This window comes from Lissotriton vulgaris, chromosome 2_1 (assembly GCF_964263255.1).
Source record: "Lissotriton vulgaris chromosome 2_1, aLisVul1.2, whole genome shotgun sequence".
Classification (NCBI taxonomy): Eukaryota; Metazoa; Chordata; class Amphibia; order Caudata; family Salamandridae; genus Lissotriton; species Lissotriton vulgaris.
The window spans coordinates 1853533450-1853550948 of NC_141687.1; the positions used below are offsets into that span (position 1 = coordinate 1853533450).

Below are 17499 nucleotides of genomic sequence, written 5' to 3' on the forward strand. Positions count from 1 at the left end.
GGATATTTTAAATTTCGGGTTGGGCCTGAGTGAGATTCAGATCTTTGACCTGACCTAAAGCCATTTCCAAAATACAGACAATAAGTCTTCAGACACTTGTAGCCCTGGTTATGTAACCACAGATGACCAGCTACAGCGGTGCTGGAGAAGCCAACCGCGGCCCGTGTAGGTAAGCGCTGTGGGGCGGTGGGAACCGGTGGGCGGGGGGGGGAGGGTGGTTGGTATTTCGACAGAAGACGACTAGGGAAAATTCATTATTTATTTAATTTTCACTTGTGGTCGTCTCTTGAATCCCCGTCCCAATCCAGCTCCACCGCTCTTACCTGCATGGGCTGCGGCTGGGGGAAGACTAGGTCGCTAGGTGATTATCTACACATCTAATGCCGCAACAATGGTTGCGAGTCGGCCGAAGTGGGGGAGACAACGTTAACTAAATTTCAAGTGATCCAAAATACTGCTGCAAGGATGGTTTTAAATCGTCCCCCAGGATCCCCATCTCTTCCCTTACTTATAGAAATGCACTGGCTCCCAGTGAAAAAGAGATCTTTCTTCAAGATCTGCTGCCTCCCTTTTAAAGCTCTTAAGGGGGAAGGCCCCCGCTATTTGCAAAACAAGCTTTTCAAGCAGGTAACCGAATGCAATTTAAGATCCAACTCACTGGCCCTCCTGAAGGTCCCATGCATACGGTTAAGTCGCACAGGTGGTAGAGCATTTTCATACATTGCTCCCAAATATTGGAATTCGTTACCAGAGGCCTTGCGCAAAACATCATCTCTCCTGACCTTCAGGAAACAACTAAAAACCTTTCTGTTCTAACATGGTCTTTTGCTCGAGTAATTATTATCCTGACCCGCTTTACTGTTATCTCCTGGGTAAGCACTGAGATGTCCCCGGGTGAGTCACGCGCTATACAAGAGTCCATTAACATAACAACAATGGCGCTCTGTGGCATGGTCAGGTGATTACCTACATGGCTAGTTCGGAAATTATGGCCTTGTCAGCTGATTGGCTGCTGCTCTAAAGCAGTAAACACAGTCTCATCAGTTGCCTTCTTAAAGCTGTAGTGCTGTGACTGCGGTCTTGTCAGTTGATCACCTACAGCTCTAGAATTGTGTAGTGATTGCCTACAGCTCTGGGGCTCCGTGGCAGAGGCGGCTCTAGTGCAGTAACCTGGGCCAGGTGAGTTGATTGCTTACAGCTGCAGGGCTGTAATTCTTGGCAGAGACCCCGCTCCAGTTAATTGCCTAATCTGCTCTAATTCTGCAGCATCTTTTGAGCTCTGTTAGAGTGAAGAATTTACGGCTTTGCCTAAAGCCTATCAAAGCAATCCTTCGTCAGGAGACAGAGCGGCTCTCTCTGAAGCGCCTACACAAGAGGAGGCTTCACTGGCGCTGCTATCAGTGGCACGGAATGTCACGCATGAACGCATTCTCCACGTCTTCGGCTTCAGGGCTCGGGTATCACTACTCATTAAAATGCTAATGAAATGTGCGTGCGCGCACTCGTGTGCAATGTGTTTGCGAGCGCGCACCCGTGTACGTGGTGTACATGTATTTGCGTCTGATGCACTAAAATTCATTAACTAGCAATAAACTTGATTGCGTTGGCCAGCACATCTTGCCATCATTACAAAATACGGAGTACTTTCCCTGGTGTACAGACGCGGTCATCCTGCAAACCGGTGGCTCCAGGAAAGCTCTAGAACACAGGTGGAGGTCGAGGACATTTTTACTCTGCTCCTCGAATTTATTTAATTATTTTTTATTTTACTTTTTACCGATTTCAGTCGGTTTTGGTTGCATGCTGCACTCATTGGCTCATACAGCAGCAGAAACACTTGAGGGTATATTTACAAAACAATGGCGCAGCGCAGTGCTGCAAGCAATTTAGCTGCGCTGCATCATTAAAAAAACGCAGAGATTCGCCTTATTTACAAGAAAACAGCGCACCACTGTGTTTTTCTTTGAACGGGCATTAAAAAATGCTGCCTAGCACCAACACAGACACCATTGCGCCATGGTGCAAGGGTGCCTGCATTGCAGCAAATCAACCCTGCAAAGCAGGCAGCCTAGGTGCAAGGGTGTCCGTGTTGCAAGGATGATTGTTTATGACCTGGAAGGGACACCTTCCTGCACATAAAACATATTTAAAGGCAATTTGCTCCTTCTATCCGTGCTGCAGAATGCAGCACATAGAAAGAGCAGAAAAAGGAGAAATACAAGTATTTCTCCTTGTTGTGCCAATCTAATACCTGTAATTCAGTGGCGTTAGTTTTTGGTGCTGTCTCAGTTTTACACATCCTTGTAAATCTGGTGCAGCATCAAAAAGTAATGGGTTTTGCGGTGGAACGCCCACAGCAACACCCATTGCATGCTCCTTTCTTGCAGTACCTGCGTGAAAGGGTAAGATATTTACAAAACGGCGCTAAGCCACGCAAAGTGGCTTAACACCACTTTGTAACTATGGAGCAGGGCATTGCACCACTTGAGCACCACTTTCTAGAACCCTCCTCCGGTGGTGCAATGCCCTTGTTAATTTGACCCTTGGTTTCTCTCTCCTTCTCATCTGCACAGTGGTGTAGCTAGACCTTTTGCCACCGGTGGTGGTCCCTGTGTTTGCCGCCCGCATCTCCTGCATGTAAGAGCAGGGGGTAGGGTGAGAGGCCGCGGCCACCAAAACTCATGCCGTCCAGGGTGGATGCACCCCCCATTACACCACTAGATGTATAGCATTTTACATCATTAAGTAGCGGTCAACAAGTGTTTTGCACGTTAAGCACTATCATGGCCTCATAATAAAATTGTACTCACCCCCTAGCAAATGTTCTAATTATGACATGTGTTTGGGGCAGACACATAATATATGTCCTTCCTACCCCAATAGAGCTGAGGATCCTCATCCATATGGGGACACCCAAACTCTGTAAGGCGAACAGTTTAAGTGAAATTTTAGCAGCCTGACCAACATTTGCAGTGGGGCCCCATCTTGTTGCTGTATTTTGATATGTAGGGTGTGGGGCTAAACCTTGCTTCTTTGTAAAAACATTGGTTACACTTGCATTTAATTAATAATCTACGTGATCACCGAATAATATCTACCCAGAAATGTGACACGCTTGATAAACTACACATTACTATGGAATTACTTCAGCTTGTACCATTTAATAGCAGACACTGACTAACCTTGGTGTGTTGTGATTTCTTCTTTCAGCACCCTCACCATCTATGGGATCAGTCAGGACGATGAGGCCATCTACCAGTGTGTCGCTGAGAACAGCGCCGGCTCAACCCAGGCCAGCGCCCGGCTGACTGTCCTCTGGGCAGAAGGCTTACCTGGACCCCCTCAGAATGTGAAGGCAGTCACTATTTCTGCCACGTCTATCCAGGTATCATGGAGCGAGGCTTTACAGAACACCAGGGAGATCATCGGCTACGTTGTCCACATTCGGAAGACGGCAGGTATGTGATGGGTGACAAGGAATCAGTCCCTGGGATGAGAGTGTCTCTAAAACACACCACATCCTGGAAGAGGGAGGGGCGTTTGAAAGGGTCTTCTTAATAGATTAGAGCAGGTAGTCCGTCTGAAGTGGTAAATGCCCTATCATGTGCAAGCATCTCAAAATTTCAAATTGTGTGATGTAAAAATGCATGTAAAATCAACTTTTCCCCTTCCATGTGAAGCTAGGATGCTCTGTTAGTGATGCCATGATGCAAGAGCTTCTTCAAACTCCATTTCCTGCAGAGTTAGATTGTGTGGTACCATAATTATAGTCTAACTGCTACCCCTCTGGCCCCTTTCATGTGCAGTTAGAAACTTTGATTTTGTGATGCTATAAAGCATGCTACTACTCCTCACTTCATTTCTCGTTGCACTTTGAATGTTCAGTTGCATGGTATTATAGTGTATGAGTGATACATGCTCTCACTCTGCAGTTCAAGCATTTGTATAGACTTAGTTATATTATTTCATTATATGAAATTAGGCAAGTTCGGCATGTTACCACACGTTCTACAACTGTTTTAAAAAGCGATTTACCTTCGTCTGCCTGTAATGTTTTAGCAACAAATTACTAGCTTTATACTGTTGTGTTAACTTCTGCATGATGAGTTCCACATTTACAAGGAACCAAAAATGTATGTGTTTTTTGGGGGTGGGTAAGGCCAATGGTACAACCATTCATTATAAGGAATAACATACCCTGGTGTTCCATGACCTTGTAAAGGAATTCCTCTGTGAATCACATCTCTATAATGTAAAATTGAAGGTAATTTCTCCCTGAAAAATTTCCTACTCACATTTACTTATACTGTATTAATACTAATATTTGATTGTTTGACATCTTATTGTGTTTTGTATTATTTTCCCCTTTACCTGTGCATTGAAAAAGTTTGTTTGTTCCCATAGTGTGTTTGCTGTTCGCCTATCCCCACCCCCTCCACTGTGTAGTTACAATGTTCTTTAGTATTTTGATTTCAAAAGGTTTTATTATTAATTGAAAAATAAATACAGAATACAAAATAAAAATAAAACCAGCAAATAGAATAACTTAACAATCATAGATTTAGGGCTTCTAAGATATTTCTGTTTGCAACTATGATGGAAATGCTACGTTTATTCTTGAAAATGATGAACCAAAGGAGAGGATGAAGAAGATAAACGGGTGAATTTAGGCATAGTTTGGGGGTTTAACATTTGGACATAAAGATGTATATACGTTGTTTAACAAAGTAGTTTATGCTCGTTCTTTTTGTTTCATAGTGTGGTTACGTTGCTGCTCCCTGCCCTCTGCAGTTAGTGTTCTGTTGAGTGACCTCAGTGTGTTTGCTGTCCTTCTGCCCCGAGCCGTTAGATCGAGTGATTGTTTGACGCCTTGGGATGTTTGCTCTCTTTCTGTCCCTTCTGGGCCCAGTTAAAATATGTGATTGTTCGATGTTGAGTATATGCATTTTCCTTGTGTTCCCTTCCCTCTCAATTTAGAGCGTTGTATGGTTTAATGTCACACTGCATGTAAGGGTCTCCTTGCGCCTTATAATTGCCAGCAAGCATTAGTAGGTCCGCAGCTCTGTAAAGATATTTTTGTATAATGTGAGATATAACAAGGTAATCCGTGACCACCCACAGCACTCTTATGAATTAATGAGATGGGTAGCTGCAGTGCACGTCTTGTTTGCCACCTAAACTCTTGCCACTTTCTGAAATGGCTTATTGCTCGTGTTTCACATCAGCCACATCCACGTGATGCATAACTAAATATTGAGATATTATTCTGCTAATGATGCTTTGTCTTCCACAGACCCCATGGAAATGGAGTATCAGGAGGCGGTCAGCAAAAGCACCTTCCAGCAGCTTGTGACCGACCTTGAGCCCTCTGCCAGCTACAGCTTCTACGTCAAGGCCTACACCTCGCGAGGGGCCAGCAAACCCTCAGAGGTTGTTGTGGGTCAAACCTACGGTGAAGGTAAGGCAGCAGTAGCGCTTGTATTATTGATGAAATAAAAAGTGGAATTCACATGGCACCAGCTAGAGTTCTTATAAAACTACTTGCTGTCTCCAGGGGGTGGAATGTGGCAAGGCTGTGAGAAAGATAAGAGGAAAAGATCCAGAAATATAGTTGCCTCCAGGTGGCTTCCCTAAAGATAATGGGAGTGCTCCTGGAGGTGGGAAGAATAACTGCAGCACTTTAGACCCCTGGGGAGATAGGAGATCATTCTTTGGTATGTCTAGCGAAGATCTCTGCAGGGAAGGACTATTGGTTGCCCTTAAGCAATACTGCCTCCCTTTGGAACATGCAGCTCATATTTATTAAGATTCCTCTGCCCCAAGAGATACTTGAGGCTCTTACATTAAGATGTGCCCACCTTTTATTTCACATTATAAAAGGCTGGACATTTCACATCGTGTGCCATTGCTTCTAAATATGTTATCTACCAAAGTGCTTTCTTCTTTTCTTTATTTTCATAGCGTTGGTTTTAACAGTCCACAGAATACCAAAGAAAGGAGTTAATCGTCCCACTGTAGTAGTACTGAACACACTTGCTGATCTTATCAGGTCGTGTACGGAGAGCAAATTAAAAGCATATACGCATATCCTCATTGTAGACTCAGATTGAGACTTCTGAACAAAGTGGGTGCAAAACACCACAAACTGGAATGCCTGCTCCACTGTATGTTACATGGTCTGACAAAATAGCTCACATTCATACATTGTGTGTTTGTCTCTGATGTTCTCTCGTAACTCCCGAAGACCCACTCAGACACCTATAAAGGTATAGCAAAGCCGTATTTAATCCTCTTCTCCGGCAGCATTGCCAGAATGGCCTCCCCCCTTCACAGCATCCCTGAAGACACAGTTCCTTTCGTCACTAACAATTGGCTCTATATGAACCGCATGCTGCAACGGACGCGCGCAGCGGGTGCGCCAAAGGCACGCCAAAGCAAGCCCATCTGCGCCCGTCTGTGCACGATCTGCCACAGGCAGGATATTGCATGCAGAAAATGACCAGTTTGTTAGCCAAAGAGAAAGCAAAGAAAGGCTAGGGACCTGGTAGCTGTCTCAACAGCCCAGAGATTGCTTATTTTGCTTCATGAGACGTGTGCATGTCTGGGACCAGGATTTGTAACACCTGTTGTGGGACATGGCATCCTAGAGCATACCTTAAATAATATCCTTCATACTAACACTCACCATCACTATAGTTCACAAATTAAACTGAACAACTTGTTGTTATTACCTAGATCAGCAGTACTCATTTGGACGTATGAAGGACTGAGCCAGAGACTGATGACCTGCAGGGTACACACTGCTGTAGAAGGGGAACCCATTGAGCATTCCACAAGAACGCAATGCCTGTGCTATTGTCAAGGGCCCTATGTACAAAGCATTGTCTGCATCTACGTTGAAATTTGGAAACAAGTTAGCGCACCAGGGGAGATTGTTCTTTAGCAGAAGTGATGTAGGCTGTCCCACTCCTCCAGCAGCACCCAGCATCTTCACATTGGCATTGCTCTGGATGGTGATGCGAAGGGACCCATGAGGCACAGGTTCAAGACTGATATGCATATGGCTTGATCTGAACTGGGGTGGCGAAGTGCGCTAAAGAACGATGATGGATTTAACCCAGATCTGTCACTGGGGTGAGTGTCTGAAAAGTTTCAGTGCTCCGTCTCCTTGTGTTTGCGTTGTTCACCTTAAGTTGGCAGTGTATGGCCAGGAGGGTCCCTTGCTCACTTTACCACTGGATTCAAGCTAACTGGCTGACGAGGGGTGTTACCCCAAAACTGGTCCCAGGATGCTTATTTACAGTCCAGGGAACACCTGGGCTGGCAGCTCGGGTTGGACTGTTCCCATGAGGCACATGGTGAAGACTGATTTTCATGTGGCTGGGTCTGAACTGGGGTGGCGAAGTGAGCTAAAGAACGATGATGGATTTAACCCACATCTGTGACTGGGGGTGAGTGTCTGAAAAGTCTCAGTGCTCCAGTCATCATCTCCTTATGTTTGCTTTGTTCGCCCTAAGTTTCAAGCTAGCCGGCTGATATGGGGTGTTACTCTGAAACCGGTCCCAGGATGCTTGTTTCCGGTCCAGGGAAGACATGGCCTGGCAGTTCTGGCTGGACTGTTCCCATGAGGCACAGGCTCAAGACTGGTTTGCATGTGGCTGGGTCTGAACTGGGGTGGCGAAGTGAGCTAAAGAACGATGATGGATTCAACCCAGATCTGTGACTTGGGGTGAGTGTCTGAAAAGTCTTAGTGCTCCGTCCATCTTCTCCTTGTGTTTACTTTGCTCGCCCTAAGTTGGCAGGGTATGCCCAGATGTGGGTCCCTTGTTAACTTTGCCACTGGATTCAAGCTAGCCTGGCTGATGAAGGGTGTTACCACAAAACCAGTCCCAGGATTCTTGTTTCCGGTCCAGGGAAGACCTTGCCTGGCAGTTCGTGCTGGACTGTTACCATGAGGCACTGGGTCAAGACTGAATTGCATTTGGCTGGGTCTGAACTGGGGTGGCGAAGTGAGCTAAAGAAAGATGATGGATTCAACTCATATCTGTGACTGGGGGTGAGTGTCTGAAAAGTTTCAGTGCTCCGTTCATCATCTCCTTGTGTTTGCTCTGCTGAGCGTAGGTGTTGTGAAACCAAGAAGTGACAAGATGGCTATGGACGACGCTGTAGCAAAAGTCCTAGACTCAGAGAGACCAGCAAGGAAATTAGTTGAATCTCAGTGACTCAAACTCTCTGAAAAGGCTTTCCCTGGCTAACGAGTAGAAGTGATTCAGAAAGATTTTACAATGCTATGTCGTGTTTCCAATTAATGTTATTAGCTGCTGTATAATAGAGCTTCCCACGTGGCGTCACACTACTTCAGAATATTTCAGAGTACACAGTACTGGTAACTGAAACGTCACTTTTACAGCAACACACTGAAACAATTAAAACTTGTAAGCCAAGGTATTAAGATGTCTACGCCACACAAGATGTTTGGATTGCAGTTATGGCATATGTCTTGTAGGTGCTGTGTATGAGACTAGCTGTGGATTGTGGGGGCAGCTCGTTGTTACTCTTTGCATTTACACTGCTCTATCTGTCTCTTCTTAGTCCCAGCAATGCCTTCGCTCTACATAAAGGTCTTGAACACTACCGCCATGCAAGCTCAGTGGGAGCCCTCTGCCAAGCTAGGGCAGCATGACGGATTTAAGCTCTACTACCGCAAGGTGCATACACCCCACTACACCGGACCGAAGATCCTGCCTAGCAATGTGACCTTGTGCAACATTACTCACCTTGGTAAGAGCATTGCAGTATCCTGTAACTTTGCTGACCTCTGTAAGAGTGCTGCAGTAATTAATATGTAACATTATTCACTTGGGTAATAGTGTAAGAGCATCACAGCACCCTGTAACACTGTCTCCTTGGATAACACTGTTCGAGCATCCTCTAGTTTTACTCACCTAGGTAAGAGTACTAAGGTGTCCTATAACACTACTCACCATAGTAGGAGCAGTGCAGAGCAGCATGCCAGACATTTCTAATTTAGGAGACAATCATATAATGTGCTGTAGCAGCACTCATTTGAAAATGGTTAAGTAGCAATACTCAACATTTACAATTTGAACAGAATTTGGGCAATGTCTTCAACATTTTTCTTCTGGGTAAGGACCAGGAAACGTGCTCTTACAAAACAGTTCCCTCCCTCCCTCCCTCCCTCCCTCACTCCCTCCCTTTCTCTCTCCCTGCCTCCCTCCCTCAAATCATGGCGCTAAAAGTACTAAAGCAACTGATTAGGTAAAGATTGACCTAAAGAAAGATCTTGTAAAAACGCCCCAAATTAGAACAGCAGTGTGGATCGCTGGAGCTGAAGACTCCGAAGCTTCTCCTGATAAATCAGCCGTTTTGAAACAAGGGCCAGTGAGTAGCCAATGATCTTAAGAATCTTCCTGGGACATATGCCAGGAAAAGTCGGGTAGAATGATGAGACCAGTGCACCATACACAACAGCTTGGAGTGCACTCACATCTTGACTGGGAGAAGGTGTAAGGCCCTTCACGCTACAGAAAGATGATCTTAACAGCAGAGACCGAACCACAGCCTGAATGCAGTCATTCTTAACCACCCTGGCAGGGAGCCCCACGTAGATGGCATTGCAGCAGTTGCGAGAAGACACTCGTGCCCTTGTCATTGTGGAATGCATGGCGGGAGCAGGCAAAGTATCGTTTTGCACAGCAATTTAAGTTGTGAAAAACATTTGGCCCCAACCTTTTTCACGTGGGAATTTAAAAAAAGATCTCAGCCAAACAAGGCTGCCAAGTTCATTACAGAAGCTGAGCGAACAGGATAGGAGACCAGTAAAAGAAATGCTGGTACCAACCCCCTTTTCCTCTGCTTTGCCACCATTTGGTTTCAAGAATGGGGAGAGGGTAGAAGTCTTCGGGCACCTCCCCGTGACACATATATCTAACAACATGAGTCCACTTTTGTTCCCAATAGTTAACAATTCATCCAGGTCTGCTATAACCAGTCGCGGCTGGCATGACTCGTTGGCGGGTTCGTGCGGGGGTTCACCCGGGTGGGGGGGGGAGAGGATTAAATAAAATTAAAAAATAAATTTACCTTCCCGGATCCGGCGCCGTCACAGCTCCTGGCTGTGTCCCGTTTTCCTGCTCTCCTGCTGAACAGTCAGCATCCCTCCGCTCCCCTCTCCTAAGCAAATCACAACGCTGCAATGACAGTGTTGTGATTGGTGGGGACGGCGCCCAGCCGGGCGCCTATTGGGAGGCCATTATCTCCGTGTAGGCTGCATGTAGACTACATGGAGAAAAAGGAGAGTGCGCATGACTGCTTTGGTCGGTGCCAGAGGGCCAACAAAACAGTCAGGGCCTGCAAAATTGGACAAGCCACTCCTCCCCGACCCCAACCAAACACTTCTACTTTCTCACAGTGTGAGAAGCAGAAAGATAAAATGGTAGTTTTACCATTTTATGTTTGTGCTTCTAGAACTGCGAGAAAGCAGTGGGGCGACGCTCCTCCGCCCTATTGGAGAAACTGCCCGTGGCTAAAACCACTCTCTCAATATTGTACCGGGGTCAAAAGACTCCTTGAGCTCAGTCTGAAAACCACTGTGCATTAAGATAGTTTGAAAGCCACTTTGCATATTCTTTCTCCATCACTGTTAAAACGGCAGTCAGGAGAGTCATGGGGAGATAGTTTTTCAGAACAGCCAAATCAGATTTTACTGTCTGGATTAGTCACATAACACTAGCTCCTGTGTAGTGACATAACACTATGCCCTTTTGAAAGGGCAGGTACACTGCCGAAAGACTGTGAGGTGTTTATGAGGTTACAGATGTAGACCCCAATAATTAAGGCCAAGCTCAGCATTCATCAGTTGTCATAGACTCTAATGATCTCATCAATAAGAAAATGAGCCAATTTATCACACAGATTATGTGACAGCGGAACTTTAAAAGTGCAGCAGGAAGTTATCAAGAAACAGACAATGATTATAATCCGCTTTTTTAAGAAGTTCATAGCTCAACAGATGTAAGCGGTGATAATGTTTGCTGTAGCTTTCTGCAGTGGGGCCTTCTACTCTGTGAGGCAAAATTTGTAGGACCTGCGTTTCTCCGAGAGTAATCCTTTCACCACTGCTGCACAAATTACTTTGTGTCCAATCTCGGACCTCTCAGCAAGGGTATAAAACATGTGTTCAGGTGGTTGCCATTTGTAGAAGTCGTTGGTTGCTTAGAATGTATGGTGTGTCATTCCATGACCCGCCTCAGTAGATCTTATAATTAGTGGCGTCACTGGGGTTGGTGTCACCCGGTGCGGGTAACTCATGGTGTCACCCCCTCACGACTTAATGCATGGACCACCTCTGTCGGAAATGTACGGCGCTAGGTACTGTCTTACTCCCTCTAGCTCCCTCTCTCTGTCTAGCTCCCTCTAGCTCCCTCTCTCTGTTTTACTCCCTCTAGCTCCCTCTGTCTCCCTCTCTCTGTCTTACTCCCTCTAGCTCCCTCTCTCTGTCTTACTCCCTCTAGCTACCTCTCCCTGTCTAGCTCCCTCTCTGTTTTACTCCCTCTAGCTACCTCTGTCTCCCTCTCTCTCTGTCTTACTCCCTCTAGCTCCCTCTCTCTCTGTCTTACTCCCTCTAGCTCCCTCTTTCTCTGGCAAACTCCCTCTAGCTCCCTCTCTTTCTGTCTTACTCCCTCTAGCTCCCTCTCCCTCTGTCTTACTCCCTCTAGCTCCCTCTCTCTGTCTTGCTCCCTCTAGCCCCCTCTCTCCCTCTCTTACTGCTTCTAGCTCCCTCTCTCTCTGTCTTACTCCCTCTAGCTCCCTCTCTCTCTGTCTTACTCCCTCTAACTCCCTCTCCCTGTCTTACTCCCTCTAGCTCCCGCTCTCTCTCTCTTACTCCCTCTAGCTCCCGCTCTCTCTCTTACTCACTCTATCTCCTTCTCTCTCTTACTCGCTCTAGCTCCCTCTCCCTGTCTTGCTCCCTCTAGCTCCTTCTTGGTTTTACTTCCTCTAGCTCCCTCTCTCTCTGTCTTGCTCCCTCTAGCTCCCTCTCTCTGTCTTACTCCCTCTAGCTACCTCTCCCTGTCTAGCTCCCTCTCTGTTTTACTCCCTCTAGCTACCTCTGTCTCCCTCTCTCTCTGTCTTACTCCCTCTAGCTCCCTCTCTCTCTGTCTTACTCCCTCTAGCTCCCTCTCTCTCTGTCAAACTCCCTCTAGCTTCCTCTCTTTCTGTCTTACTCCCTCTAGCTCCCTCTCCCTCTGTCTTACTCCCTCTAGCTCCCTCTCTCTGTCTTGCTCCCTCTAGCCCCCTCGCTCCCTCTCTTACTGCTTCTAGCTCCCTCTCTCTCTGTCTTACTCCCTCTAGCTCCCTCTCTCTCTGTCTTACTCCCTCTAACTCCCTGTCCCTGTCTTACTCCCTCTAGCTCCCGCTCTCTTTCTCTTACTCCCTCTAGCTCCCACTCTCTCTCTTACTCACTCTATCTCCTTCTCTCTCTTACTCCCTCTAGCTCCCTCTCCCTGTCTTGCTCCCTCTAGCTCCCTCTTTGTTTTACTTCCTCTAGCTCCCTCTCTCTCTCTGTCTTGCTCCCTCTAGCTTCCTCTCTTTCTGTCTTACTCCCTCTAGCCCCTTCTCTTTTACTCCCTCTAGCTCCCTCTCTCTCTCTTACTCCCTCTAGCCCCCTCTCTCTCTGGCTTGCTCCCACTAGCTCTCTCTCTCTCTCTGTCTTACTTCCTCTAGCTCCCTCTCACTCTGTCTTGCTCCCTCTAGCTCCCTCTCTCTTACTCCCTCTTGCTGCCTCTCTCTGTCTAGCTCCCTCTCTCTCTGTCTTGCTCCCTCTAGCTCCTTCTGTCTCCCTCTCTCTGTCTTACTCCCTCTAGCTCCCTCTCTCTCTGTCTTACTCCCTCTAGCTCCCCCTCTCTCTCTTACTCCCTCTAGCTCCCTCTCTTTCTGTCTTCCTCCCTCTAGCTCCCTCTCTCTCTATCTTACTCCCTCTAGCTCCCTCTCTCTATCTAGCTCCCTCTCTCTCTGTCTTGCTCCCTCTACCTCCCTCTGTCTCCCTCTCTCTCTGTCTTACTCCCTGTAGCTCCCTCTCTCTGTCTAGCTCCCTCTCTCTCTGTCTTACTCCCTCTAGCTCCCTCTCTCTGTCTAGCTCCCTCTAGCTACCTCAGTCTCTGTCTTACTCCCTCTAGCTCCCTCTCTCTCTGTCTAGCTCCCTCTCTCTCTCTGTCTGTCTTACTCCCTCTAGCTCCTCTGTCTCCCTCTCTGTCTTACTTCCTCTAGCTCCCTCTCTCTCTGTCTTACTTCCTCTAGCTCCCTCTCTCTCTGTCTTACTTCCTCTAGCTCCCTCTCTCTCCGTCTTGCTCCCTCTAGCTCCCTCTCCCTTATTACCTCTAGCTCCCTCTCTCCCTGTCTTGCTCCCTCTAGCTCCCTCTCTCCGTCTAGCTCCCTCTCTCTCTGTCTTACTGCCTCTAGCTCCCTCTGTCTCCCTCTCTCTGTCTTACTCCCTCTAGCTCCCTCTCTCTCTGTCTTTCTCACTCTAGCTCCCTCTCTCTCTGTCTTTCTCACTCTAGCTCTCTCTGTCTTACTCCCTCTCTCTCTCTGTCTTACTCTCTCTAGCTCCCTCTCTCTCTTTGTTACTCCCTCTTGCTCCCTCTCGCTCTGTCTTGCTCTCTCTAGCTCCCTCTCTCTGTCTTACTCCCTCTAGCTCCCTCTTTCTATGTCTTACTTCCTCTAACTCCCTCTCGCTATGTCTTGCTCCACCTAGATCCCTCTCTCTCTGTCTTACTCCCTCTAGTCCCCACTCTCTGTCTAGCTCCCTCTCTCTCTGTCTTACTCCCTCTAGCTCCCTCTGTCTCCCTCTCACTCTGTCTTACTCCCTCTGTCTCCCTCTCTCTCTCTGTATTACTCCCTCTAGCTCCCTCTGTCTCCCTCTCTCTCTTACTCCATCTGTCTTCCCTGGATTTGCATAAACAAGAGTGCGAGCAACAGATGGCACTGCAGTGAAGAGCAAGCTGAAATTTGGAACTGGTTCACTGGAAAACTGGACTGTGCAAGATACTGAAAAATAGGAAACCATGCACCCTCAGGTGAGCTAGGCTGCTATAGAGTTGCCTTGTGAGCAAAGAAAATTGCAGTCAAGCATTGCAGATCTCCTGCGAGACGCTGGCGAGTGTGAACAGCATGAGGAACAAGCTTGCACAGGAAGCGACAGTAAAGGTGAGAGCAGACGCGAGGCTGCAGTGCAGATTGGTGTCACCCCATGTGTTGGTGTCACCCGGTGCGGTCCGCACCCCCCGCACCCCCCTAGTTACGCCACTGCTTATAATGTGCCATGTTACCGGGGAACATCTAAAGTCTTGTAACCGTGGTTCATTTATTCAAAGCACAGAAATTTGTATCTGAACTAGTTTCAGGCATTAAGTTACTATCATTTCTAGTGTGGCTCATGCTAAGCAATCTCCTGTAACAGTTTTTATCTCAGTGTAGTTCAGAGGACATCCTGTAAGATTTCTAGTTGGCTAAGAAGTAGAAGGTCCAGTAGAGCTCTCTTATCGAGATAGGTTCAGTACTAATTGTTCTACCTGCCATTCATCTCTGGAGGTCTCCAATGCACCTTTGCACTTTAATTTGAACCCATTCCGCCACTGTGTTACAATTTCTATTGTGGGATCAGCCTGAGCAATCACCTGCAACTGTCTCCATACTGCCATATGCAATTCAAAAATCTACAGCCAGAGACCTCCACCCTCATTTCACCTATCTTTTCTGTGCGGGGATCTTCTCACATGTAGGAGTATGAATTATTAGTAAATGTGGGAGTGACCGGGGCATTTTTGTTAAAACAGTGCACAATTGCTACTAAATGAGAAGGGTTTAGGAAAATTAAAACAAGGTTTGGTAGGGACATTCTAAAACAAAACACACATCCTCAAAGAGTAAGACAATTGCAGTTTACAAAATAAACTTATAAAGTTACTGCAGCTGGGAAGGTGGCAGAACTAGTGCAAATGTACTCCAGCCCAGCCTTGGAGTAAGTTAAGCACCACAAGTTGACAAGCACTGGTCCTGCTACACAGGAAAACAATGGACGTTGGAAATTGAAACATTGAAAAGAAAACACACATAGGAACTAGTATTAAACAAATTAAATTAGTTCAATGTTTATAATGGAATATTTATATTTTTAAGTGATTTAAACATTGTGCATAGTTATTATACTTTTTTTTAAAATTGAACAACCTTATTTAAAAAATAAATAAAGGTTTAAACTTTTAAGATAACTTTAAATTTTTTTAATTAATTAAATATATAACTTTTAAGAAGTTTACTAAATCTTAGATAAAAAATAATGTTACTCAGGGTAAGTCGCTTTTAAAAAAGGGATTATTTATAAATTAAATTATTTTATATTTAAGTTATTTTATTATGCAATACATTTTTAATGCGATTTGACAAGTTAATTTGCTGTAAAAATGTATTAGATTATTTTCAGTCTAATAATAAATATTGTAATTTACATTTGTAGTCTACATTAAGTTAATTTCATGTATTTTTATTTTCTGAGTAATAAACATTACCTATACTTTACCATAGGGTGATCTCTGTGGCAGAGGTGACTGTCCTGGTGGCGAACATGCTTGCCAACTAGTTTCAACATAAAAAACAGTTGTAAAATTACTCTTAGTAACTTTACATTTACAAATACATTCTTAGGAGGCCCACCCTCTCATTGAAGGGGTGGAGACATATACGTCTACAGCTAGGTGAAATGGTAAATGGCAAAAAAGTGGAGCATTACCAATAGTTTCAAGCGTAAATATACACAAGAGTAAAAATACACAGGTATATTTACTTTTGTGACCAGACCAATGATGAAGCTTGTTAGGTAACCAAGACTAAAGTCAAATGTTTTAATATTACTTTACTGTTTCAATCTCTGTTTTCTTTTTACATATTGAAGATCTATAACAGCAAAAATGAAGTTTCAGTCTGTTCATGGCCTGATGAACCAAAGACTTTGTACTCACTTGAACAGGGTGTTAACTATATGTATTGTTACCACTGTACTGAATTTATTTTGTGACAATTATGTTCCTAATCCTTTTTTATGAGACTTTAAAATGGCAGGTGGTGCAGGTGAGTTTCAAGACTAAAATGCTTGTTTTCTTTATATTTTCTACCTCAGATTCATCAGTCGTGTATGAAGTTAAACTCCTCGCCTATAACCAGCATGGGGATGGGAATGCAACTGTTCGCTTTGTGTCCCTGAAGGAGACTGCTGAGCGAACAGGTATGGATTCAGCCCTTTCTTTTTTAATGGCAACCACTGCTGTTTCCTCCTGTACCAGGTTCCCACATTATCTAATACAACTCCAGTCCATCGTAGGTGATTACTACTGAACAGCAATCAATCAATCAATCAATCAATCATAGACATTTATAGAGCGCTCTACTTACCCGGAGGGTCTCAAGGCGCTAGGGGGGGGGGGGGTGCTGCTACTGCCCGAACAGCCAGGTCTAGAGCTTCTTCCTGAAGGCGAGGTGGTCTTGGGTCAGGCGCAGGTCGGTCGGGAGGGAGTTCCAGGTCTTGGCGGCCAGGTAGGAGAAGGACCTTCCTCCTGTTGTCGTTCTTCGGATGCGGGGGACGGCGGCGAGGGCGTGATTGGCTGATCGGAGGTGTCGTTTGGGAGCGTAGAAGTTGATGCGGTTGTTGAGGTAGCTCGGGCCTTGATCGTGGAGAGCTTTGTGTGCGTGGGTAAGGAGACGGAAGGTGATTCTCTTGTTGACCGGGAGCCAGTGCAGGTCTCTTAGGTGTCCGGAGATGTGGCTGTGTCGTGGGATGTCGAGGATGAGTCTGGCTGAGGCGTTCTGGATCCGTTGGAGTCTCTTCTGGAGCTTGGTGGTGGTTCCGGCGTAGAGGGCGTTGCCGTAGTCCAGTCGGCTGGTGACGAGGGCCTGGGTGACAGTCTTCCTGGTCTCGGTGGGGATCCACCGGAAGATTTTCCGTAGCATGCGCAGGATGTTGAAGCACGACGAGGAGACGGCGTTGACTTGCTTGGTCATGGAGAGGGAGGAGTCCAAGATGAAGCCCAGGTTGCGTGCGTGGTCTGTCGGTTTGGGTGCGGTTCCCAGGGCGGGGGGCCACCAGGAGTCGTCCCAGGCGGAGGGCGAGGATCCCAGGATGAGTACTTCCGTCTTGTCTGAGTTCAGCTTCAGGCGGCTGGTCGACATCCACTCGGCTACCTCTTTCATTCCTTCGTGAAGGTTGGCTCTGGCGGCGGCGGGGTCGTTGGTAAGGGAGAGGATCAGCTGGGTATCGTCGGCGTAGGAAATGATGTTCAGGTTGTGTTGGCGTGCGATGGCCGCGAGGGGGCTCATGTAGACGTTGAAGAGGGTTGGGCTCAGCGAGGATCCTTGGGGTACGCCGCAGATGACTTTGGTGGCCTTTGATTTGTACGGTGGTAGGTGGACTCTCTGGGTTCTTCCGTCGAG

General features: G+C 46.4%; 1 protein-coding gene across 1 annotated transcript in view; it reads left to right on the forward strand.

Annotated features, from left to right (window-relative positions):
- IGDCC3 (immunoglobulin superfamily DCC subclass member 3) overlaps nt 1–17499 on the forward strand; it is a 359560-nt gene that overhangs the window by 313868 nt on the left and 28193 nt on the right. Inside the window, exons 8-11 of the mRNA XM_086958028.1 lie at nt 3211–3458; nt 5294–5458; nt 8593–8781; nt 16193–16297. Coding sequence (XP_086814154.1) covers nt 3211–3458; nt 5294–5458; nt 8593–8781; nt 16193–16297 — 707 coding nt within the window. The remainder of the gene's footprint in view (nt 1–3210; nt 3459–5293; nt 5459–8592; nt 8782–16192; nt 16298–17499) is intronic.